At 43.9% G+C, this 26,979-nt stretch overlaps 1 protein-coding gene across 1 annotated transcript in view; it reads right to left on the bottom strand.

Moving 5' to 3' along the window:
• The window catches only part of LOC119398657 (fatty acid synthase-like), a 144,935-nt gene that overhangs the window by 116,169 nt on the left and 1,787 nt on the right, over positions 1-26,979 (bottom strand). The window contains exons 2-4 of the mRNA XM_049417380.1: positions 14,516-14,842; positions 8,156-8,356; positions 1,318-1,440 (exon numbers count right to left, since the gene is read on the bottom strand). Coding sequence (XP_049273337.1) covers positions 1,318-1,440; positions 8,156-8,356; positions 14,516-14,842 — 651 coding nt within the window. The remainder of the gene's footprint in view (positions 1-1,317; positions 1,441-8,155; positions 8,357-14,515; positions 14,843-26,979) is intronic.

Here is a 26,979-nt window from a genome sequence, read left to right as displayed (position 1 = left end):
TGTGCAACAAGAAACATACTAATAAGTTTGTTGAATGCAGTCGCGGTGACGTGTGCGGAATCCGCTATCGTGCGGTGGTAGTCGCATCGGCCAAGCTGGCCGATGCATTAAAGAGTGTGTAAGTTAGGGAACACTTAACTTTGATGAAGCCTTCTATAACAAACACAATATTCTTAGACGTCATGGCAACAAATGCGGCTTGAAATTTACGAAGCACCTTGCATCGAAAGAAACGACGACATGTGCCTCAGTGGGACCTCACTATATAAGCACAAGAACTGCGTATCTTGAAAACAGAGAAATGCTATAGTGAGCTTTGAGTTCCCTCGAGAATGTTTCTTTGTGACGTATCTTTGTTCTTGTCCTTTCTTGTGGTAACCCTTTCAAAAGGTGTATATATTACGGCATGTGAAATAAAAGCCGTGGTTGATGGTCATCGCATCGTGTGCCTGAGGCTGTTCAGTTCCGTGCGCTGTAATTCATTTCTTCTGGTATGCTCCAACCAGCCGAAGTTCTGCACGACGTAGTTCGCATTACATGGCCTGCCCAGGTTCAATTTTCTCTCTTAATGTCATCTCGAACGTTCACTACGTTTGTTTGTATTCTTACTATGCTATCTTCATTCCTGCTAGTGCTCCGTCGTTGATTTTTCTTTCATCACATCTTGCGTGGTTGAACGTCTCGAGTTTTTTTCATACCCTCACAGTTTCTGCCCCTTAGCACGCTGCCTCAGTACGTTCCTTGCGAGTACAACAACAGTTTCCGAAATCCTGTATATCCTGTATTTCCTGTATGTCGTCATTTTTTGTTTGTTCAGCAATGTCGTATTAGTTTGCAACAGCAATTCTAAACTTATATGTTTTCCTAAAGGCTCCACCCTTGTTGGCCTGTTTTTGTCCGTCCGATTTTCCTCTTGTCCTCCTCAGCTTGAGTAGGAACCTATAGTGGCTACATTTTACCTTCCTCCCTATTTTTATTCCCTGTGCTATATAATACGTATACTGCGACTATCGCTTTTTCATTTGTTTTACCTTTTGTAACCTCCCTCACGCTATTGCCCACTAGGATGCTTGTGAAAACATTGAATAAAAAAACTGGATATGACATTTTGCCGTTAACTATTGTATAAGATCAATTGTAGTACAAGATATACCTGGGTTTTTGCACATAAGTGTAAACGCTATTTAGTGTTTTTCTATTGCTGCATTATAACAGTAGCAGGCGTGTTTTCTCGTCGGCTTTCAGCCCGCTTTTCGCATCAGCGGCAGGGTGCGTATTCAGCACTGCCTGAGGAAAGATCTAATTAAGCCCACTCACCTTCTTCCTTGAATCCATCTGCATTCGCGTTGGCGTTGATAACCCTGGCGTATACACGCCGGGCGTCAGAATATCTTTGAACGAAGAATGCGCCCACAGTTTCACTGCGAACGTAGCCATTGCCTGCGTTGTAAAATACACGTTTTGCTGGCAAAAATGTTTGTGGGCGAACACGGCACAATTATTCACGCAAAGGTTGGTTTGCGTAGGGCACTGGGGTATAAAGTGCTACATGCACGTGCATAAACGTCACTGCACAACAAAGTGCAAACTACAGCAGACCTTCTGTATTAAAAAAATTACACCATCTCCCGCTAAAGGGGACCATGAGGCGATGCGAAGCCGGAGCACTTGCACGATCGCGTTCCGTTGGCGTTCGTTGGGCATGCTACCGACCTCGCGTCGTGGAACGCGAAGAGGGACGCTACGCGCGTCGTATCTTTCATCTAGCCTGGCCGTTAATTCTCACAGGACGAGCGGGGAATGCGGTCGACAGGCGGGCGAGAGGGGGGCAGCGTAGGAGAGGAGAGAGAAGGGGAGGGGACGCGCATGCGCTCGAGCTCATCGCGGCGTTGCGCAGGAGAGAATTTCGGCATGTCTAGCCCGCGTTTCAGAAGAAGAGTGGAAAGGGGGAGGGCAGAGGGTATGGGGGAGGGGAGAGGGTGAGTGGAGAGGAGATGTGTGGAGAGGGTATGCGCATGCGCAGCAAGGGTGGTCACGCCGCACACCACCACCACCACCACCACCACCGGATTGAGCTCCGCCTTAAGATACTTCGCATCTAAAAACCACGTCGCCCACCGAAGCCAGTAGCACGAGCCAGTACCACCCTATTATGCTCGATTCAAGTGAGCCATCGAGCAATAAAGATTATAAAAACAATTCTAATACACAGGTGTCTGCAATAAAAACGTATCTGGAGGAGGTATTTCATATTAAATATTGCACCATGTTCAGCAGGTTTTTCATTGAACTTCATAGCTATAGCCTCCCCCGTTGCCGGTAAAAAATTCCCGCTGCATAAATGATGTATAGCTAGAAAACTGCACGCTACACCGTGTCGCAATATTGCCTTTCCTGTACGAGCCACATACATATATTGACCGAGAACACATCTTATCTCAAATAAATATAGAGGAATGTGTGAATCGCATGCGTGGTTTTTGTTTAACAGCTTTCTGATAATGTGACGTCATTTTATTCCTATAGTCAACCGCCAAGGTAGCTGGACATTGAAATGGTGCACTGCTAAACCTGACGAAGCAAGTTTGACTGCTGCCCTATGGCGCTTAACTATGTGTGGATGAAATCGAAAAACGCACATTCATTTAGAGCAATATAACACGTTAAGGGAATCCGGCTGGCGAACACATAACCATTGTCGCGCATTAAGACGTGCCACACAATGATCTATTGGCTTCGTCGCCAGATTCAGGAAATTAATAGTAACAGAGAGCAAGATATATTATATTTAAGCCGAAAATCTCGCTAGAATTCTAACGATATGCAGAGTGCTATGCAATGCTAACTACCATGGCGGATTACTAAAGGAGGTGTTGTCGATCGGGAAAGGAAGAGAGAAAACTAAGCACTGCCTACTCTCAGCAGTTACCTGATCGCAGCAGCGTTTACCAGTGTTTACACCTTTATCACAATTTGAATAGGTTTCAAACGCTATATCTTCTGTTGCTGAGAGTAACTGCACAACAATTCCACAGCCGCGACCTAAGTGGCGCAAGGACTATGCCTCGAAACATTGCACTTTCCGCCCGTACTTTAAATAGAAAAGTTGTGGATCTGCTCAAAGCAGCTGCCCGACTATGTTGCCTAAATTCATTTGTACGATCTTTCGTGTCGAATCTACAGTACACTACGAAGAGGTCCTGTTGTGAGAAACTCCGTGCTAATTAACTTCACTTTATGTTCCTTAACGAGCACGTAAGCATATCTATCCAGGTCTTGGCAGATTTAGCCCGCATCGAAATTCGACCACCATGGCTGGGCATCCCTTACAAAAAATCTTATTGAAAAATAATTGAAAAGCTAGTGGTCAATGTTGACGCATTGTATTGCAAAGTATTTGAATGGTATTTGAAAAATTATTGAAAAGTCATTGAGCTCACCATTTACACCCATTGAAAATTGGCCGGTGATATTTTATAAAAAAGTTATTGACACAAAAGTGATTGAATAGTAGTGAACCTGTTATTGAATGGTTTATGAGCTGCAATTCAAGCAGCATTGAAATTTGATGATATGGTTATTGAAAGTAAATGTACAGTATGTCGTAATAGTTGTTGAATTCTTGTAGACATGCAAGTGTGATATCCTCCTCCTGAAAGAACAATGCCTACTGAAGCAGCCACAGTAGGCATGGTCCAAAAGGTTTTGCATAGAACCTCTTGAAGAATGCCTGCTGAGGCACGTGTCTACAATATGCACTGTTGCTGTGTGCTTGCATAAAAAACTATAGGAGGCCTGCAGAGTTCAAGTGTTATTGTGACAGACTATGTCAACTCACTCTGGACGGGAAACAGCAAGCTACATCTACACAAAAAGCAAAGAATAACTTAAATCAGGTCAGTTTACTTTCACTATAGCTGAATTACAGTAGGTAAGGCACAACTGCACGGAGGCAGATCGCGCTTTCAATAACTGCAATAGCAAAAGCTTTTTATCGCCTGTTATAATGCTTCAATTCTTCCAACCCCGCGTAAACCTGGAAACAAGGTAATCTGGGCGAGAAATAAAATACCAGGACACGGGCACATAAGTCAACTGAATGACACACACACAGACACTGGGAGAAGTCAACTCTTTTGTTCTGTGACCTTTCGTTTTCCTTCAAGAGCCCAAGGAAAAGAAGAAAACGCAAATATGCGGACAATCTATCTTTATTTATGCAAAAACTGCAAGTAACCCCACCATCAGAGATGAAAGCCATAATTTGTTTGGTGTAGCACTTGTTTCAAAATAAAAAGGGTGACTCCCACCTGCAAAAAAAAAAAAAACAGGAGAAAAGGAAATTGTTGTATAAGTTTGTACCTAGCAGAGGACGGTGTGAACAGGCGAAAACTCGATAACATCGTACGGCTACAAAGGGGCGAACATGGTACAATTAACCAGGCTGAAGCGACGCGCGGGAGAACGACCACTTTGAAGGCGCGCGTCGAAACAGTCAAGGCAAAGTAACATCTTGGCACTGGAAAGACGCCCCACTTATGTCCCTAAAACAAGATTTTGAACACTCACTCACCATTCGAAACTATTCCAAAATAGCGCAAATAGCGCAAAGTAGCTTTGCAGAGTCAGAATCGTAGTACAGGCGCTCGAACGTAAACGTATAATGTATACCTTGAAACAAGCTCCGTTAAGTGTGGCCAATAAAAGTCAGTACGTTCGAAAGTGAACGTAAATCGTAACCTACATTTATATTAGGACAGTGTAATCCTGCATGCCGCAAAAATTACGCAGTCACGTACTTCTGAAACATGTCGCGCATGTAACCCGTGATGCAACAAAACACGCATTTTTCATGGTTTTCGAATTGTGCACAGGTAAAGAAAATTAACTTACCTTCAACAAGGACGGAGTCCTGTAGTTTAAAGAATCCGCAAATCCAAGCAATGGTAAGCGCACATCAAGGTGATCGCTTCCGTCCCTCCATCTAAGCAGAAATGAAGATTCGACAGTCTCGCACCCAAACTGAGACGTCCATTCTCCGCAGGAAATGTTCCGGGACTAGGCTTAACTCCAGTACGCGTATAACGGCCACTAGCAGGCACTCCAGAGGAACGTATAGTCCTTGCAGGCAGGTACACGAGTGCTGAACATGCCGCGAAGTAGCTTCTTCACAGCTGCGTTCATAATTTCCGTGAATCACGGTACTCACAGAGCACGAACCAAAGCGAGAGGAGACCAGCGCGGCGAGCGCGACCGGCACATTCGAATTCCTCGTACTCGACTGACGTCACACAACGACGCGGATGGATACACCGGATAGAGCACCAGCGCTACGAAGCCCGTCACGAAGTTAGGCGGTAATTGCTATTATTAAAAAAGTTACGTAAAGCTTGCTGGCTAACGACCAACGACCTTCGCACTCTGCATGTTTGTTGACGCAATGCAACACAACAAATTTATTATTCTTTTGGCGTTATTTTCTTAGTCGCAATAAGACATGGCACGCAAGCTCGAGTTCAAGCGTTCAAGTTTCAACGTGTTCTGCATGGAGCAAAGGTGTGCGTTTGCGACAGCAGGGATAGTAATAAAATGAAAAGGAATGATAGTCGCTGGTACATCACGTTTCTCTGGTAGATGTATGCGGTGAGGTTTGAGATAATGGTTTAGTCGACACCGCGTACAGGCAGGCGCTGTATTACGCGCCGAGGCCCCCACCATCCATAGGTAGATACTTTTACGTCATGCCCGCGATAGCGTTAAAAAGCTCGTTTCGCAGAAATTCCAGTGTCGGCGGCGGCTTCTTGGTTGCGAGCGAAAAAGGAGCGTTGGCCGTGACCGAAAATTCGAGGTAGATGCAAATAACGATATCAGCCATGGGGCACCGTACTTTGGATTTCCTTGCGGCACGGTTTGGGTCTCTACCGAGAAGAGAAGGCAGGCTAGCGATCGGCAAGGCGATACTCACCCGTATACAATGGACACACAAAATATTGTTGTAATAAATGTGCTGTTGAAGAGGGCGCAGACCTTTACCTTTACAATACGTATTTCGTGTGTGTGTGCGCGTGCGTGCGTGCGGATATCGCTATCGCGTTCAAGTTTAACGGTTTATCAATTTTTGTTACTGGCTTGCCTCCACGGCTGTACGTAAATGGTGCCTATCTTTAAACACTCCTTATGACCGTTAAATCCTCAAACGAATCTGCCTTTGGTGCCGCCGCGGTGGTACAGTGGTTACGGTGCTCGGCTGCTGACCCGAAGATCGCGGATTCAATCCCGGCCGCGGCGGTCGCATTTTTAATGGAGGTGAAAGTGCTAAAGGTCCATTTACTTCAAATTAGGTGCACGTTAAAAAGCCCCAGGTGTGTCATATTTCCGGATATGAGCTCTCCACAACTGAGTGACTTATAATCATATTGGGGTTTTGGTGCATAAAACCGCAGTAATTCATTAATTAAGCTTTCTTTGTGTATTCAGCTGCAGTACAGTTTCTGCGCACTGTATACCTTGTCCTAGGACGTTACAGTTACCTGCGTTGCTTCGGGTACTACAGCAAGAAGTCAGCAATGCTTTGTTGCCGCATGAAGAGTTATGTAGTGGGTCATTCGGTTAGAGCGAATTAAAACGGACAGGCTTGAGAAATCACGTTGCCGAAGGTAGCTAGTAATATAATCCCACGTAGGGACCGCCAGGCCAAACTTGAGGGCCCGATCGCGGGCACTCTGGATGGCCAGGGTTTGGTCATTGAGTTCGGGGCTTCGAAAGCCTCATGCGCTTCTGAATATCAGTTACCATTGCTGCATCTCTGCATTACTGTACAAGGTTGCATAAAATGTGGAGTCATATTAAAAATAAAATTGTATTTTTTGTAATATATTACATTACTTGCAGCAGCAAGTTTTGCATATGCTTAAAAAATTTTTGCTTTACATTGGCTGACACATAGAGAGCGTCCATGATGCAAGTAGTGCTGTAGTGTTGATTGTGTGCAAGAGTATTTGTTGCTTGCCGGAAATAAATGTCATGTATGCCGGCTACCAAAAAAAAAGGCAAATAAACCTACTATATGCGCATGTGTGTCTGGGTTTCTTAATAAGATGGCAGGAGTGCTCGTGATATTATCTGTAATAAGTTTCACGCCCACCTTCATACGTGCGTGGCCGGTCCTAAACTCAACCACCGTACAACATAAAATCAACAAAACATCAATATATTTTTCAACATGTACTTTTGATTGGAAAGAATCAATGACAATTTCGTTGTCTGGTCATTGAGAAGATTCAACGACATTTGATATTTAATTGAAAAGTCATTGATTCAACCATTCGTCAATCATTTGTCAACAGTTAATCAATAGTCCATTTTTATAAGGGATCCCACTTGCGTCCTCAAGCTTATCACGACAACACATCCCCCACCTAGCTGCCACGGTGTATTACTATATATTCCCGAAGGCACTCATTCGTGCTTTGAAAGCCCTGTGACTGAAATACACGATAACATCTGTTTTGCTTTTCTCGCAACCGCCTGCAGAGGCTCGGAAAGTTGCTTAGGTCATGTGGTATGCGTCTTTACAGCAATCAACTCTTAAAACCTCATGAACAGCATTAATGCAAGCCATATCACATGGAGGATTAGTCTTTGATACTACTTTTCGTTTTTATCTGCCTGCCATATTGTAAGCTTTCCAGCTTTCATTGTAGTTTGCTAATATCACTGTTCCGTGTTTTGCACAGTTTTTCTACGTATTCGAAAGTTACAGCTGTGTTCATTTTTTTTTCTTCCTTACGTTAGTGACCATACCCCACCTCACCGCGTCAACGTGACCTACTAAGTCTTAACTTGCCCAAGATTAGGTCCACCCGCTTTCTTGTAGCATTACACACAAAAAAAAAACGGTTAGCATATTTCAAAGCTTCCTTGACTGCAAGAACATTTCTCTCATTATCTTACATCATCACCACTTGTTTCCTGAAGAAGTAAAAATTTGTCAAAAAATGGTTACCACAACTACTTGCTGGAATTTCCAACTCATTCCAAGTACGTATCTCGCAACAATAACACGATAACACAAAATTTGTTCTGGCTTGCCGCTTCGTCTCAAGCCACTCTTCTCTCTATCTTCCTGCTTTTCTACAGTCTGTAGATATCTCACTTTTCGAATCGAATGGCCTGCATTTTCCATCTTTGGAGAGGACACCCAGCAGGTTGAAGTTTGTCATAAGATGGGGATCTAGGGTGACGCTAGCTCCTCCCACGATGGCGGCTTCGCAGCGTCCCGATCGAATCGCCAGCACGGCTTCGCTCAGGGCGACCATTGTGGACGAGCAGGCCGTGTCGATAGTCATGCTAGGTCCTGGAGCATCGACAAAAAAATGTGAATTCAAGAGATTTGGAATATTGGATCTCTTGGAAAGTTTTACCGTGCGTGTTTCATGCCATACTTCATACATATCACCAAACAGTTGAAAATAGCAGTGACTTAAGCCTCTTCCCTGGTACTCTTTGGTGTATCAGCATGGATACATTCTCTGCAACAGTTCTAACAGGGCGACAAATCTCAAACCAATACGAACACCCGTTATTCAGAATCCTGAAAACACACTCCCTGCTATTGCAACAGAACTCCTTTGTTTCTTGGGCCCAGCATGTATTCAGGACTCGATACACTTCAACTTAACTGTCCTCCTTTTTTTATTCTATATGCTTCCTAATGTATGGGACTCCAGTCTTTTACTGTGGCATTTTTTCATGTCCTATAATATTAAGTTGAATGTCCCATTTATTTTCCTATTATTATTATCTTCTCCTACTTGCATAATGTGGAAAACACTACCCAATCCTGATTTCATCTTTGTTGATTATCTGTCTCAAGACAGCACGAGAAATTGCAATTTCAACAGAAATATGCAATGATGTCGCATCTATGTTGCAAAATATGCACTAACTGTGGTCGACATGCAAAATCGAAATAAGAGTTCCCTAAATGAAGCTTTGCTTACTAAATTAGTTTTTCATCTGTAATTACACCTATCCGATGCGGCTGACGCAGCTATGCCCGTATATTGCTAATGATAATCGCTTCCGTATGCTATATGCTCTCTTTCGCTTCCAAATTTCGTAAATTTGCACAATACAAAAAGAGAAAGAATAGGTTGCTTGACGACACGGTTAGCTTGGTAAAACAACGGCTTCGATTTTCTCCAGAGCAACAAGAGGGTTTGTGTCAAGCGCTCGGAACTCCCCTTACCGTTAAGATGAAATGAATTGGGCTTTTCAATGTTCTTCCCAGTGCTGCGCAGTATTGAAGATACATGTATCTTAGATACTATATTAGATACTGTTTGGGTATCTTGTATCTGTATTGCGATACGTCTCGCAAGACGAGTATCTCTCTGTATTTCGGACATTCGATAATGTATCATGTATGTTAAGCTACAAGATACTGCTGTGTGATAGGTCTCAAATAGGAGAAAGTGCCTCAGAGCCGGCTGGCCGACGTTTCGATAGGGGACCTATCTTTGTCAAAGGCGCCTTGTCATCCTTGGTGTGTTAGTTTTAAGGGGTTAGTGATGACGTCATGTCCAGCGATGTCGCGCCTGTTGCTGTTGGTAATTTCTGCCTGGAAAGAGAGAAACTCGAAAGCAGAGGAGTGTAGCCCTTCTTGAAATGTGGCAAGGGCTACACTCCTCTGCTTTCGAGTTTCTCCCTTTCCAGGCAGAAATTACCAATAGCAACAGACGCGCCACCGCTGGACATGACGTCATCACTACCCCTTTAAAACTAACACGCCAGGGATGACAAGGCGCCTTTGACAAAGATAGGTCCCCTATCGAAACGTCGGCCAGCCTGCTCCGAGGCACTTACTCCTATTTGAAACCTATCCCACTCCGTGTATCCATCTGTCGGCTCCCTTTTTGACCAAGATACTGCTGTAGAGACAACACCGTACGAAACACTAAACTTCGGCTGAACTCCGCTTCTCAAGCTGATACTTCTGTCACTAAGGCAGCTTAATAAATCTAACGACAGTGAAATTCTTTTGTCTTTCCGCCAGAATGCTCCAGCGAGCGCAGGCTATCAGGCACTATGAGCATAGGCTATTAGGCTATTAGGAGCACATGCTATTAGGACGCACAGGCTATGAGAGCAGAGTAACGTGATGGCGCTCGAGCCATCTCGACATAAACAAGTGCGCGAACGTCTATGCGCAGCGGACATTTTGTTTACATTATATTTCCTTCTTTTTAGTTGTTGCGGCGTCCTGACACTTGTTCGTAGCCACGGTACTGTACTGCATACACAAATTCGCGCGGCGTCTTTCGCTAAATTCTGATAGCGCTGTCGAATTTTGTCTTGCGTGGGGCTTCGTTGCAGTGTCTCAAGAATGCAAGAAAGGGGTTACTTTGCGTCTCGCGGCTTTCACATATCAGCGATTTGAAAGATCTCATGCATGTGAGCCTGACTTATATACGATGAGATTGACTTACATACAAATGAGGTTCTAGCAACCATCGTGCCACCGCTGCCGATGCTAGATGCGATAGAACGATCACTTACGTAAGAGAATATATTTGGCGCACTGTATGTTTGTTCTTCCTGGTAATTATTCAAGAAGTCCTTTGAATAATTACGCGTTTGTTAGCACAAGTGCTCTCTTTGTTGTACTCATTTTGCATCCCTTACATTATTTAGGCCTCAGTATAGATTTTGCCGATTTGTTTACCGTAATATCACGTGTCTGCTGTAGCGTGCTCCTAAATTCATTCTCTGCTATATTGTAATTTTTTACTCTCTGCGTCATTACTATTTACATATCTACGTTCTATGCGAGTTCACTGTTATGTCAAAGCGATGTTGAGGATAAAGGTAAAATACTCCGAGCATGACTAGAGTGTACAGCAACAAAGATTTTACTTACAATTTATTAAAATACCAATACTGAGTTTGCATTGTACTAATTGAAATTATAAGAAACATCTTAAAGATGTTGGAAGGGGATTAGAGAAACATAATACCAAGTACTCGGATTTTCTGAGCATCCCAACGAGACCTTTCATTATGTTTATTGTGAAAGCTTTTAGCGCTGCCACCTGCATAGTGATGAGGAAGGGTGTTTCGCGTAATTGGAACCAAATATTTACAAACAAGTGGTTAACCTCAACTGAATTAAATCGCCGAAATGATTTACCGTCATGTGGCTTTCGGTAGGGTATTTTTATAATGCGCTTATTTGTGAATTAAATAAAGGAATTACGGAATATTTCTAATATTCCCATTCGGGCAAAGTTCGGGCCAAACACGCGGCCTTTCCTTACGTTGTAGATGGCATTCAAAATCACCGAACTAATTATTTGTGGAAACGTACATGCTGCGTAGGGATTTTTTCCAGTGTTTAAAGAAATGCCGACAAATATGACCACGTTACTGCCATCGTGCGTTGCCGCACTGCAGCGATCTCTAACTTGCTTAGAGCTAAACAACCGGCGCGTGGAAGTGGCGAAATCAGCGGCCGCTGATCTAGGCATCGGCTCCCCAGCGCGTCAACATTTCTGATGGCGGCACACGGCAAGCAAGCGCCATCCGAGCACCGGTTGTTTCGCTGGAAGCACGTTTTAGAGCACTGCAGTACGGTATCGCATGGGTGCACTTGTGTGGTTTTATTTCGTATTTTTCGGGCTTTCATGAAAAGTCAGAAAATATTCACCGCGAAGCATGTACTTCGCCCGAAAAAGAAGAAATCGGTCGTTTTAAATGCACTATTTGAAGCGCATTTAAAAACGACCGATCCAATGTACCACGTGACGAAGCGCACTTGGCCCTAAATTGAGTAATAAAAAGCTGCATTATCGGACTTAGTTAATAATACCTGGGGTTTACCGCCCAAAACGACGTTGTTATTATGAGGGACGCAGCAGTGGAGGGCTCAGGAAATTTCGACCACGTGGTGTTCTTTAACGTGCACCTAAATCTAAGTACACGGGCCTCAAACATTTTCGCCTCCATCGAAAATGCAGCCGCCGCGGCCGGGATTCAATTCCCCGACCTTCGGGTCAGCAGCCGAGCGCCATAACAACCAGACCACCGTGACGGGGCTATCGGCCTCGGTAATTTACCAATTAAGCGCAATATGAAAATATAATAACCAGTGTCACATGCAGGTAAAGATATGCCGTTGGTTTCATTCAGTCGCGGTTAACCACCTGTTTTTAAATGTTTGCTTCTGCTTACGTGAAACACCCTGGTTTGCTTATTCACAGTGATTATTTAACATGGTGCCGCCTTGCTATTTGACATAGATATATCCACATTCCTTTTTTAGGTCACCATAAAATGTTTGTCTTTTTTTTTTACTGTTACGAGTCAGCAGGTAAGCAGAGCCAGAAGTGGCAATAAAGTGAATAGCAGAGATATCCTGCGCTGATTTGTGCCACTACAATCTGAGACGTTTCACGGCGGCACAAGATTCTCGGAGAAGAAATGGTAAATGATTGCGCGTTAGTAAATATATTGCTAACGAACGCTTTACCCCAGCAGATAAATAGAATATGACAAATCATTGCAGTTTTATGTACTCAATTATATTGAGTTCGGACTTTGTAGTTATCGTCTTCACACCATGCACCACAAAAATATCGTTAGCAGCATTGTTGCTGCTTTACACCTGTCGGGTGACGCGGTATTACAAAAACGGTAATACGCTTACGGACAAGGTAAGACTGCACAGTATTATTTGCGCCATCCTGGGAAGGCTTCTTAATGACGTCATTGGAAGTAGATGGCAAGCTGCTAGCTGGTCACCAAGTACCCCCATAATTAGAAAAGGTGCCAACAAAAACCACTGACAGCGCAGTGTATAAAGTGCTGTCATGTTAATCAGCCAAACAAATCCCAATATGTTGTTTTGGAATAAAACTAATATGCTTTGAGCAAGAAAGACAGAACTATCGGGATATAAACAGATGATTCATTAAAATTAAAGAAAGTTGGTCGCACTTAATAGATATTCAAGTCAGCACTTTTGTGCATAGACCTTTGCTACTTCATTGTATAGATCTATAATAGCAAATTTGCTAATGTATCGATGTATCTTAGGATACGACTGGGACGTATCGTATCGGAGTGCATTAATTGCTCAGGTATCTTGTGTCTATGTCTCAAATACTTCTTGCTCGAGTATATCGTATCGTATCGCGATACAATTTCAAAGTGTCTTTGCCCAGCCCTGGTCCTTGCTAGCACATTTCAAATGCACTGTTAATAAGCACAGCCATCTGCAGTAACCTCACAAAGAGACACGGATGGTCCGTAGGCGCGCTTTCATGCTTTTTCTGCATGTGTGCCTCAAGAATGGCCACGAAACGATAGGCTAGAAGAAGCGCCTCCCTGAGATTGTGGCGATATGCAGAAACAGCCCCTAGGCACAGGCCGCAAGGAAGGAGCGAGCACGCGTCGGCACACCAGCCGTCGCCGTTCATTGTGAGCACAATTTGAGATATGCGTTTATAAATTCCAGTGGCAGTGTTATGCATTCTTCTATGAAGAACCTTTTTTTTTTTCAATTGAAATCCATAATTGCAACTTAAGAACACTTAAATGGCTTGCGAAGTTTTCTGATCAACTTTAAAAAAGAAAAGCGCCTATCGGTCTTCACGTGATCCACAGAGTTCATATTTAAATAGATTCCACAGAAGCTTTTTTTTACGCGAACTACGCAGCATTCCGCGGTGCACGGATGGACCAGTTAACACTCTTTCCTTCTTTCAGTAACATTGTTCTTTTGCAGATATAACGTATTTGTTTGGAGGTTATTGTTGCTGTTGGTGTCTACAAATATGCTTATTCATTTCATCTCTCAGTGGTAAACGTCCGATTTACGCTCATTACAGCAGCAGCACAGCGAGTGGCGTTCGGAAACTCGATGGAATGTAACCGTTTTGCTTCATTTAGACTGAAATGAAGGTGATGACCACGGCTCAGCAAGCTTTCATTACATTGCTTATCAAAAGCTTTTCATGCCGAATTCATGAGTGAAAATGAAGTCACCATGCCGGATTCTAAGCAGGGAAATTGTACAATGTTGCGTTTTCAGCAATGACACTCCGTACTCGCCAGTTATCGCTGACCACTGCTATATGCGGTGTCATGTGGTACCCCGGCTGTGCGTATTTTGATTTGTATTTGGTATATATGACGAAGTAGTGGAAGCAGTAAACTGCACGTGAGACCTCCGCCCGGTTTAGTTTTATTCATTTAACATTACCTACGTACCAACTCTTTATGGGTGCTACTAAAGAAGTAGCGTCAGCCAAACGGGACCGTTTTGAGGTCCAAGGCCACCGTCTTTTCATCGCGAAAAAATTGACCATTTTTTAATCCAGGAAACAATGCTTGAATTGCCCAAGCAAGCAGTCATTTGAGTTGCTTCCAAAGCATTTCTTACCTTATGTGCTACACATCAAATTTCAATTTTTAGGAATGTGAATATCCAATACTCATTGCTAGATTTACGTACCTTGCAGGTCGAGGGAGTAGGAAATGCGGTTGGAAAACATAGCCCTGTGAGATCCCAGTATGACGTAGCCATCCATTTTGGTGCGGTCCAGTTTGAATGCCTCGCCCGACTCCGACGCCGAATTTCCTATGAAGACACCAATGTTGCGCTTCCGTAATGTGTCCGGGTCGTAACCGGCATCCAGAATGGACTCGTACGAAGTCTCTAACAGCAATCGCAACTGGGGGTCCAGCACATGAGCCTGCTTGGGGTGCGTATTGAAGAACTGTGCATCGAAGCGGGACAGGTCTTTTATTTTTCCGTGAACCCTCGGCATGCCGTTGTATCCTGCGTGATTGGAACAGATTATACCCTAAATAGGCAGCAACTGTCTGCGTTAATTCGTTGTACACAGTAGCAATGCACACCTGTTTCTTTTAATTTCACTAATCGACCAGCCCGTTTTGGCTCACGGTGTCAGAAAATATTTGTGGCTGGTGAAACCGTCATACGTTAGTTAGAACGAATTCTAAATGGAATTGTATTATAACATATTTTTACATGAGGTAGGGCAGGAGTCTCGAACACGCGGCCAGCAGGCCGCATGCGGCCTGCGCAGGTGTCGCTAGCGGCCCGCGGCTTCACATGGAATGACATGTTTGTGACCTTCCTAAATGATACTCGCATTATTCACTCGCCTATTGCGGTTAATAACGCCTTGTCCAGGCAAGCTAAATAGACTGGACTTGTCTTAAGCATTTTGAGGCACCCCGGCGGTCATCATGTGCTAAACATAACTGTGGAAGAATATCGCTGTATGTCACAATCGGAGTCCAGATTTTAGCCATTCTGGACATTGGTACCGATGTGTTTCGCGAATCCCGTTGCCAAATCCCCTTCAGAAATTATCCATATATGACAGACAGGAAGTGCATTCTTTCAAATGGCAGCGTTATGTTACAATGCTCAACCCCCTCTCAATTTCGGAACTGCGGCCCACGAGCTGAGGTGAGCTTGAAACCCGTCATGTAGGGCAAGGCGGGTCAGAACGAGGCGCGGTTTAAAAGGAAACACGCGGCAAAAACGTGAACGGCAATGTGCAACACATCGCACGTAGCTTCACGCTCGTTCATTCCCGGTATGCTTCGGAGCCTGGTATCCAAATCGCCGCACGGGCTAAGCATCGCCACATACGAGCGGCACAAAGCCTTACGGCGCACCAAGCAATTCTGTGAGGAATCAACAAAGATTTTCCAAGCTGGCCAAGAACCTGTGAAGCCGAAAACCCCGTGAAAGGGACCGCGCAAAAGCGCACAGCAGTGCAACCTCTCAGGGCTTCTAGGGTTACTTTGACGACGTGTATTTAGACTTCGTGGGGCCTCATGCTCACTCCCAAGTATTCAAGTCCTTCTGATGTATATTGGCTGGTACACAAACTAGCCTGGAATGACACCCTTAACCAGACATCATGGCCGAAGCCGTGGCGGAAGCATTTATTGCTACGTGGGCGTCACGGTGTATCTGCTGAACCGCACGACCCACGGAGGCCGGCAGTTTAAAAGCTTGATTTTTCTGCCTCTGCATGACCGCTCGTGACGCTCCTCAGAATACCATCGAGAGAGCCACAGATTAGCCGAACACCTGTATAATCAGATGAAGACAACCATGACCGCGGCTATATAGGTTACACTGGATAGTGCAACCCGATAGAAAAATGCGCTGAATACAAACAACCCCTATACATAGCCTTCATAGATTACGAGAAGGCATTTGATTCGGTGGAGACATCAGCAGTCATGCAGGCACTGCGGAATCAGGGCATCGACAAAGCCTATATAAACGTAATCGAAGAAATCTACAGCGGATCCACAGCCACCATAGTCCTCCATAAAAAAAAGCGACATAATCCCAATAAAGAAGGGCGTACGGCAGGGAGACACGATCTCTCCAATGCTATACACCGGGTATTTACAGGAGGTTTTCGGGGCCCCAGATTGGGAAGAATTAGGGATGAGAGGTAGTGGAGAGTATCTAGTAACCTGCGATTCGCTGATGACATTGCGTTGATCAGTTATCTCAAATTATTCAAACACCCACACGAGGCGATGCAATTCTTGACCTGTTTCTAACAACACATCCTGAACGTGTAACTGTAGATGTTCTAGAGCATATCGGTGACCATCGCATTTTACATTGCACCTTTAATACGCAAACTGTGAAGAAACTGCGACAAAGAAAAGAGATTTATGATTATCCTAGAGCGGATGCCGAAGGCTTCAACTTTGAACTGTTTGAATTTTATTTATCATTTTTGGAAATTATGAAACTTGCTCGTTGCATGATAACTGGATCCGTTTTAGTGATGAGCTGTTAAGGCTAAGGGAGGGATACATTCCAAAAAGATGGATCTATGACACAGGCGACAAGCCGTGGTTTACCTGAGAGACTAAGCGATGCTTGAATAAAAAGAAGCGCTTCTTTCGAAAAGCAAGGCGCACAATATCCCTTGAAGCTAGATCACAATACTTCTCGTTCTCTAAAGAATGTGCACAACAGATTGATGCTGTAAAATATAAGTTTTTCAACCAGGATATTTCACAATTTTTAAAAACAGATCTAAAGAAATTTTGGAATGTCATTTCTCCTCCTGCCCCTAAAGAATCACCATTGTTTGACGCTGAGTCTGGTGCTGAAATTGATGTTAGTGATCTTGCTGATCGCTTTAATGACTTTTTAGTAGCGTATTTAATGAAGAAAAACCCCTCAACATGTCACAAAAGTTTTCTGATATTTCAACGGTTATGGAATGTGTTAATGTGACCTGTGATGGTATTGTTAAAGCTATAGAGCGTTTAAAATCATTTTCTAGTCCTGGTCCTGACGGTATTTGTACTAAGCTACTAAAATGACGAAACACAATTCTGCTTTTATACTGACACTATTGTTCCAGAAGTCTCTTAGCACTGGCGAAATTCCAGACGACTGGAAATTAGCACATGTGATACCAATATATAAAAGTGGTGACAAAAACAAACTAACCAATTACAGACCCACATCTTTAACGTCTGTTTTGTGTAAACTACTTGAACATGTTTTTATCTTCTGAAATCATGCAGTACATTACTAACAATTCCATTCTTTTCCCCAACCAGCACGGTTTTCAGCGTGGCCGATCATGCGAATCTCAGCTATTTGATCTAACTACAGACATTAACCAACTACAGACATTAACCTCTACTTTCACGAACTTACACAAACCGATGCCATTTTTATTGATTTCACCAAAGCATTTGACCGTGTGTCCCATAATCACTTAATATATAAAATTAAGCTGATTAATATTAACGCGAGAGTAGTAAACTGGGTGAAAGAATATTTAAGTAACCGACGGCAAGCCGTTGTGATTGACAATGTCCGTTCATCATTTAAACCTGTTATCTCCGGAGTGCCTCAAGGCTCTGTTTTAGGACCCACTCTATTTCTCATTTATATAAAGGACATTCATCGAGGTATGCACTCGCAAATCCGGCTATATGCCGATGACTGCGCCTTGTACCGACCGATAAGGTGTAAAGATGACTGTGCCAAATTACAAGAAGACTTGTGTGCGATTGCAGTGGCAAATGAGCGCCAATACTACTAAAACTAAGCTTATGAGATTTACCACCTCTGCAGAAATTGCATAGCATACTTACATTCTTAATGGTGAAGCCTTAGAAAGTACACCTTCGTTTAAATATCTAGGTATTCATCTTTCCCCAAAGCTGCCTTGGCAAACTCATGTGGATTATGTTGTTTCTGCAGCATGTAAATCGCTTGGCTTCATTCATCGTACGCTTCGTCAGGCTGACAGCAGCACTAAACTTCTTTCCTACACTACCATACTTCGCCCGAAACTTGAGTACGCCTCATTTATATGGAACCCGCACCAGACGTATCTTATTAACAAATTAGAATCTTTGCAGAACAAGGCAGCGCGCTTTATTACTGGTAATTATTCGCAGCGATTAAGCATCACAAAAATAAAGCGTGGCCTCGGTCATTCCATTGCAGACTAGAAAGAAAATATGCCTGTTAACCTTTTTCCATCAGCTTTTCCACCAACCAAGTACATTCTCGCAAGCTCACATCTTACTTGCCAAAAACATTTTTCCGCGCATCAATCACAAATTTAAGGTTGAACATCCTTTTGCACGTACTAACCTATTACAGTTTTCATGCCTGCATCTAGCTATTTCAGAATAGAATAGCCTCCCAAGTAATATAGCCGAAATAACTGACCACTCTGCATTCAAGGTCGCTCTAAAGGAGGCGTTGGGGCAAGTAAAATCTTAACAATCTTTAAACACTTCCTTGCCATATTGTTACGATGCCTGCATATGCAGGTCATATGATGTAAGTTTATTTTTTGTATAACATAGGAAATGCTGTGCGATAATGTAGACGAGAAGCACCGTACTACTAACAAATTTTCTCTTCAGGATGTTCTTTTGTTCTTTTCTTTTGTTTATTTTTGTTTATTTTGTTTATATTATTTATCTAAGTTTATTGTATATAAAGTTCCAACGAAAGCAGTTTGCTTTCAGCCATTTTATTTACATTCCTCCACCTCTTCTACCTCTTCTTCTAGCCTCTTCTTTTCCGCCTTCTCCAACCGATTCCTTTGGATCACTACATCCTCCCAGGCTCCTGTTTTCATCTCTCCGGAGATGGTATGGAAGTATATTTGCGAGCGACGCCTCTTCGATCTTGCCGCGAGGTCCCTGGTAATAAACTGTCTTCAGTATGCCTTGTTGTTTTGCGATCTTCGTGACGAAGTAGGGACCCGTAAACGGAGACTTCGAGTCAAGACCTTTGCGCACAAGGATCATGCTTCCAGGCTGCACATCGGGTATCTCTGATCGATGACGCTTATCGAAGTTCCTTTTCACCGTCTGGCGATATCGTTGTTTCTTTTCTTCCGCCATAGGTTTTTCCTTGAGAACGATCTTGTCAACCAACCCAAGCTCTTGATCAGCAGGCAACCAGCTTGATTTTCCGAAAGCCGCAAAGTTGGGACTGCATCCAAGTCCTGCAGTATAGGAGCGATTGTGATGGGATACAGCCGCCTCCAGAGCACACTTCCACCCGCCTTTGAAGTCTGGGTATAAAGACATAAACATCTTCAAGTCTCTAATCATCCTCTCTGCAAGGGAATTAGCTTCAGGGTGGTATGGTGCTGGGAAACGTAATTTAATGCCTCTTTCTTCTGCCCATCGTCGAAGCTTAAGACTTCGAAAAGCTGGTCCATTGTCGGCAACAATAACTTTGACATCCTTGAACACATTCCGCTCCAGGAGTGATATCACTGAATTCGCATCTTCCCGGCCGGCCTTAGCAGCAACATATCGTGTGCACTCGTCCACGGCAACCAAAAACGCTTGAGTTTTTCGTACGCCCTCGCCTTTCTTCTTGACTTCCGCAAAGTCGATGTGAAGTACTTCAAAAGGTACCTCTGAGTATACCGGCATTACCATTTTATTCCCTCGTGGCCTAAACTTCGCTTTGAAGAGCTGGCATTCGTGGCATGTCTTAATGTAGTTAGCGACATCCGCTTTCATGTTCGGCCAAGTGAATCTTGCAGTGAGCTTTCTGTACGTTCTCCAAAATCCATCGTGTCCTCCAGATTCTGGACTGTTGTGGTACAGCCTCAGAATAGCTTGCACTTCTGTCGCTGGCACGTCTACCTTTCCGTTCTTAAATGTCAATTTTCCTGTACCTTCCCACAGCTTTATAAAGTTGACGTGTTCAGCTTCTATTTCTTGTGGTATATGTAGTCTGGACAAGGCATCAGCATCCTGGTGATTTTGTCCAGGGCGATGAGCTACCTCGAAGGTGTACTGTTGGATCTCGCTGTCCATCGTGCAATTCTCCCCTTTGGCTGTGCGAGATGAAGCAGATAAGTCAAGGCCTGGTTGTCGGTGAACAATTTAAAACATCTGCCTTCCAAGTATGTCCTGAAATATCTCAAGGCCATGACAACTGCCAGAGCTTCTTTCTCTGTGGTGCAGTAATTAATTTGGGCTTTCGTAAATGTGTACGAAAAATATCCGATTACTTGTAGTTGTCGGGACGCCGGCTCTTTGTCATCTCTTTGGTAAAGAACAGCTCCACTTCCGTAGTGTGAAGCATCGGTGTAGAGCTCGAAGGGTAACGTGAAATCCGGCAGCGTTAGCACAGGGTCAGAAGAAATGATTGTAACCAGTTCCGAATAGGCTCGTTCACATTCGTCAGACCACATGAACGGGACGCCTTTCTGTGTTAAGGTGGTGAGACACTTCGTCTTTTTAGCGTAGTCTTTTATAAAAGCTCTGAAGTGTCCTGCAAGACCTAAAAACACACGAAGGGAATGAACGTCATGGGGCTTCGCAAGAGACCTGATTCGCTGCACACTTTCTTCCTTGGTACTCTTTGTCTTGCCGTCAAAGCGCCTGCCGAGAAATACTACGGTCCGGCAAAAGAACTCACTCTTCTTTGCATTAATTTTTAGTTGTGCATCACTGAGCGCTTGCAGCACTGCCGACAGGTGGATCGCATGGTCGTCTCTGGTCCTTGAATAAACTAAGATGTCGTCGACGTACACACTACAAAACTTCCCAATGAAATCTTTCAGTACAGAATTCATCATTTTCTGGAAAAATGCACCTGAATTCTTCCACCCAAACGGGAGCCGGTTGTACTCGTACACATCAAATGGTGTAACGAACGCCGTAAACTTCTTCGTGTCTTCCCTCAAAGGTACCTGCCAATATCCTTTACACAAGTCTATCCTGGAGAACCATTCACACCCGCCGGTCTCATCAATTATCTCATCAATTCTTGGCATTGGGAAAGGAAACAAGTCTGTCTGCCGGTTGATGAGTCGGTAATCTGTGCATAACCGGAACGATCCATCTTCTTTGGGCACGATCGTAATTGGTGACGCAAACGAAGATGTGGATGGTCGAATGATGCCCGCGTCTAGCATGCCTTGAAGCTCCTGTCTTAACCAAGTCTTCTTCTCCTGACTCAAGGCATACGGCTTCTTTCTTACGACGTTTTTGTCACGTAGTTCGAAAGGAACTTCGATTGCTGTGGTAGCTGTGGGATAAGTGCCAACAGAAATGAGTTCCGCGTACTTCGACGTGACTTCTTCGGCGCACTTTACAATTTTAGGATGCGTTCCTCTAATATGGGAGCAACTTTCGACATTGTCAGTTGTTATGACATCGTTCCACAGTATGTTTATTTTCAGAAGTTTCATGTCGGGTCGGGACAGAAGAAAATCAAAATTAACACCCGACATTACGAGGCTTTTCACCCGTACTACCCGGCCTCTGAAGCGCACTTCTGCCTCGGTCCATTTCGTGAACTCCCTGCAAGTTCCGTCATAGCTACACACCCTGATTGGTTTTCCTGGACAGATGTCATCTTTAGGTACTATGTCCTCGTTAATCAGGCTCACTGAAGCACCTGTGTCGATCAGCGCTGAAACGCTGGAACCATTGACAACCATCGCAGCGAAAAGGATGTTTGGGCTTACAATAAAAACGGTCTCCCGCTCCACTAAATGCCCCTGCACACAATTATGCAACGATTCTCCAAGTAAAGTGTCAGTCTCATAGAATTGATGTGACGGCTGATCTCTCACGCAATTCTCGTACGGGAAGACACCTTTTCTAGAGGATCCTGCTTCATTTGGTTGCGGTGGTGAATCTTTCAACCCGATTGCATCTGTAGAGTCAGAACTAATGTACTGCAAGCGATGAAGCAGCTCCTCAGAGGTTACAGGTGCCTTGAGTTCCATTTGCATTCGACTTCCTTTCTTCATTCCCTGTATTATAAGTGGCACGACACATGATTCTGGAAGGTTCGGATCAGCGTTATACAGCAATTGTTGTTTTATGAAGAAATAGTCGACTAGGTTGTCACTGTTTTGTTCATACTTGATGGCTTTGTCCCATATTTCTACTGCATTCTTTCGGAAGGCACTCACACAGCTGTCCTTCCATGACTGCCATGAATCTTCCTTGTGTTGGGCAAAACGCAAGTCAAACCATTGTTTGGCATTTCCAGAAAGGCATGCTCGCATATTTCGTATTTTTTCGCGGTCCGTGTACCAATGATTCTGCTCACATGCACATTCGAATGCGTTCAACCAATAATCTACACCGGAACTGCCGTCAAAGCTGTCCGGGTTTACTGTCATGTGACGAGTCCTGTCTGATGCCAGAACCGTCAAGAGTGCTTGCTGGTGCTGTAGTTGCTGCTTTTGCAGCCAAGTGAACTGAGAAAGAGCGTTCGACCAGCTTGACGTATCTGTCATTGCATCAGAATGGCTCGGTGGTTGCTCCTTAATGGTGTTTTCCTTTTCCCAGGCTTCGAACTCCGAAAAAGGTACATTTATCTTCACAGTACCTCTGGCGATGACGTCGCTGATTGGTTCTTTGGCAATGGTGGCGATGGATTCGATTCGGCCAGGTGTTGTCATCTCTTCTGGCGCCGCAACGAAGTTCTCGCCGTCTAGCTCGTAGCCTGCGATCCGTGGCTCGCCGTCCCGCTGTGTGAGGTAGAAGGTCACCCACATCTTCCGGATCCTGTCAAAGGCTGCGCCAAATATAAAGTTCCAACGAAAGCAGTTTGCTTTCAGCCATTTTATTTACATTCCTCCACCTCTTCTACCTCTTCTTCTAGCCTCTTCTTTTCCGCCTTCTCCAACCGATTCCTTTGGATCACTACATTGTATAACGTAGGAAATGATGTGCGATGATGTAAGTAGACAGGGAGCATACTACTAGCAAAGTTTCTCTTCAGAATGCTCTTCTATTCTTTTGTTTTTGTTTTCTATTTACTTTTTCGATGTTCATATGAATTGTGACACCTCCCTATGTAATGCCCACTTCGGGCCCTTAGGGTAAATAAATGAAAAAAAAAATGAGTAACGCGGGAGACGAATTACAGCTCATGATTACTGAACTAGATACGGAAAGTAGCAGAGTGGGTCTGAAAATGAATATGCATAAAACTAAAGTAATGTGTGACAATTTTGGCAGAGAACAGCACTTTGCGATAGGTGGCGAGACACTGGAAGTTGTAAAGGAGGACGTCTACTTAGGACAGATAGTAACCGCGGATAGTGAAGGTGCATCTATTACCACTTGTTCTGCGTAAAACGATGTCGATTGGCCTCGAAGTCAGCAAGGCCGAGATGCTCATGAATCATGAATTCGCGTCTAAGGCTAGTTTTCTGCAAACACTATACCGGCGCCTTGACAGCACTTAGAACAACTTGATTGTTAACTCCTCCGGATTCGAAATACAGTTCAGCGTCTCACCTGCTGCTATTAAGTCGTGAGTTTTCGGCAATGAACCAGTTACACTAGCCTTGCTACCACGCGATCATCATTCCTCCAACGAATCCTTCCTGCGGAAGCACGCTTCTTGCCGTCTCGCGTTTACAGGAAACCTTGAAAACTTGTGGTCGCGGAAAAGCAGGGACAGTGTCTTGAGACCGTGTAAACCAGTCTGTCTTCAAAGTCAGCTCTTGTGCATCTTACCCTTTTTTGTCCATTTAAATCGGTCATTCTAGGCACGAGTGTTCTGTAGCAGCCATCCGTCATTGAATTCTCTCTATCTTCCCAGGGTAGATTCTTCGTTACAATGTCTATGAAGTACCTACGTTTTCTAGGTGATAAAATGTTGAATTTCGGCTCACTTTTCGGCGCACCAATCCATCTCCTTGCTTGATGGTTTGTTGCGCGTAAAACACCATATATCTCTCAGCGTGGTGCGGCAACAACAGCAGCACTCAACTAACATTCTCATCGGGCTCGGTGGATGGTATATTGCTTACAAATAAACGTCATTCTTCACTTTGCTCTCTAGCTGTCAGACCGCTTGTTTGTTGTCTTTGCTAAATTGAGTTTCCAATGCTTAAATGTTTCAGGTGTGTAATGTGTCGGACGCCAGCGTTGATGCTGTTCAGATAATTATTCTAGAATACCAGAGAGCTTAACTAGTTGGTAGGCATTCATGTTAAAAAAACACGCAGTACAGTCATAGGGTAAGCTGAAGGAGAGGCCTTTCTGAGCCCGTTGTGAAATTTCTTTGGGCCACTATTGTAAGTACAGCTGCAAGATACCCACTATACCATAAATCATTTTAATTTTGCGAAGTAGGGTAGTACCCACTATGCTTTCATTCTGTGAAAATGCGAGGTACCCACTACGATTCTCTAATGGGTACCTTGCTTATTGTGTGCAATTGGTTGATGTTGTAGCTGACGACCATGAAGAATTATGGCAGTACTCTTTGTAATGGGTGACAAGCTTTAAACCACCCACTCGTTACTTAACACGCATTGTGTGACGCCTGGTTGGCATTTTACTCTTCTACACCGCCATATTACGCGGTAGCAGAAAATCCCTGTTAATGTGACTCACTGTCCCACATGACGCCTGTGTAGGGTCTTTTGGCGAAGGCGTTTCGAACAACGGAATACCGTGCGCTACGGTGAAGATTTCCGTTGGAGCCGAACAAAAGTGCTGATAACTATCGAAAGCCGCAAAAAAAAAGTATAAGAGCGTAAGCGAATGAGCACGTTTGCGAGTGCTACCGCGTGCAACAGGTTTTTTGTGTCTATGCTATAGTATGTAATGTAAGTGATGCAGTGTTTAATGGTGAATGTCCACAAACTGCATAGGGTGCTCGCGGTTTTCGTGTGGGGATTCAATTGGGAAAGGTGCAGTCGTACAAATTTGTTTAGACGGGTAAAGAGTGGCGGTCTTGGGATACCACATCTGTTGATAAAACAGTTCGTAAATAGATTTTTCGTGTTCCGGGGGGAAACTGACCCTTTCCTGCTAACAGTGTGCCAATGAAGACTAGGTCGACTGATGCCCTGAGTTTGTTGTCAGATCTCAAGTGATGACAGACGCAGTGCAGGGCCATATGATGGAAGTGGTAGCAAGCGTTCGTTTTTTGAGTGTCTGCTTTTATATCGTGTACCTGTGTTCTGTTGGAAAGAAAAAAACTTTGAGCATGTATGTGACATTGTGCACCCCGTGCCAGTCTACAGAGCGCAATATACTACAGGCAAGTGTCAGATTGTACTTAACTGGCACTTAAAAAATGCAAGCAGCTCCAAACGCAAAATCTCTCTTCTTTTAAACCCACAGGAACACTTCCAGTAACAGTCTTTTTAGAGGAGCAAGGTTGTTTTGCGTCATGGGGCTCCGACTGCTTAATCTGTACCCAACCCGAAACAATTGATCACGTTTTTTACACTGCTGGGAGGGGTATACTTTTGAGGCTTGTTGCAGAGGACAATCAGAAAAGAATTTCCAGTACACCCGCATGGAATTAGGTACCTAGCAATTGATACTGAAGACGGATTACCATTTCAACAAATCATGGTAATTGGCTTGCACAGTCAAATGGTGCTCACTAATGACTAGATTTTGCTGTGACCCAGATTGTAGACCAGCAAGGCTGAACTAGAAAAAATAAAAGAATGTCTTCCTTGATGGCTGGTTAAGGCGGCGGACAACTAAGCCAACAGAAACGGCCGTTGTGATTTCATAAGAACTTTCGATGTAAAAATACTGATTACTCATGAAGAATTTATAAATGACAATGTTATTGAGGCAGTGATTGACGGCAGATATGTGCTAGAAATTTTTGTTGCGTATTGATATATACTCGTACTGTGTTCGTTTGCGTGACGTACAACCGGAAATAAAGAAACAAAACGGCGTAGAATGCTTGACTGCCACTCAGACGACCAATGTTCAAAGCCCGCCCAATCCTGCATATTTTTTCTCAGTGTGCGGGATAGTGGTTTCGGACACCGGCATCGGCGGACAACTACGCCAACAGAATCGGCCGTTGTGATTTCATAACTTTCGATGTAAAAAGACTGGGCGTGAAAACATGGACACGAGAGAGCAGTCAAGACAGGACAGGAGTGGTGTCTTGACTTCTTTCTGATGTCGGTGTTTGCACGCCCAGAATTTGTTACCAGATACTTAAATTTATTGCTTCCTCACAGGATGTGCACTGTAGTTGTCTATAAGTACGGGCCGTTAGTTTAAAGGCTTTCAACTCCTCCTGAGTTATAATGTTTGATGAATTACCTGTTTGTTCATAAGCGCAAATTATGAAAACCTTCACATGTCTGCGTTACCCGTATTGCAGAGAACCGCTTCATATATTCAAGGAACCAATGATGTAAGTCATTTGGTAAATAGAACATAAATATCACGTACCTGATTTTATTGAAGCCAACAGACAAAGAAGCTAAGGAACGTCTAAGGGACATCATTTCTAGCCCTTACCTGTAGTTTAATATTACGTAATGAATGAAAGAAAGTAAATTTCATGGACATCTTACCGTTGTTAGGAACCGAACCTACAGCCTTCGGATAACGCGTCCAGTACTCACACAATTAAGCTGCGGTGGACGCTGT

Source organism: Rhipicephalus sanguineus, chromosome 7 (assembly GCF_013339695.2).
Source record: "Rhipicephalus sanguineus isolate Rsan-2018 chromosome 7, BIME_Rsan_1.4, whole genome shotgun sequence".
Taxonomy (NCBI): Eukaryota; Metazoa; Arthropoda; class Arachnida; order Ixodida; family Ixodidae; genus Rhipicephalus; species Rhipicephalus sanguineus.
Note: the sequence above shows the minus strand (reverse complement) of the source record. Positions and strands in the feature narration are given on the sequence as shown.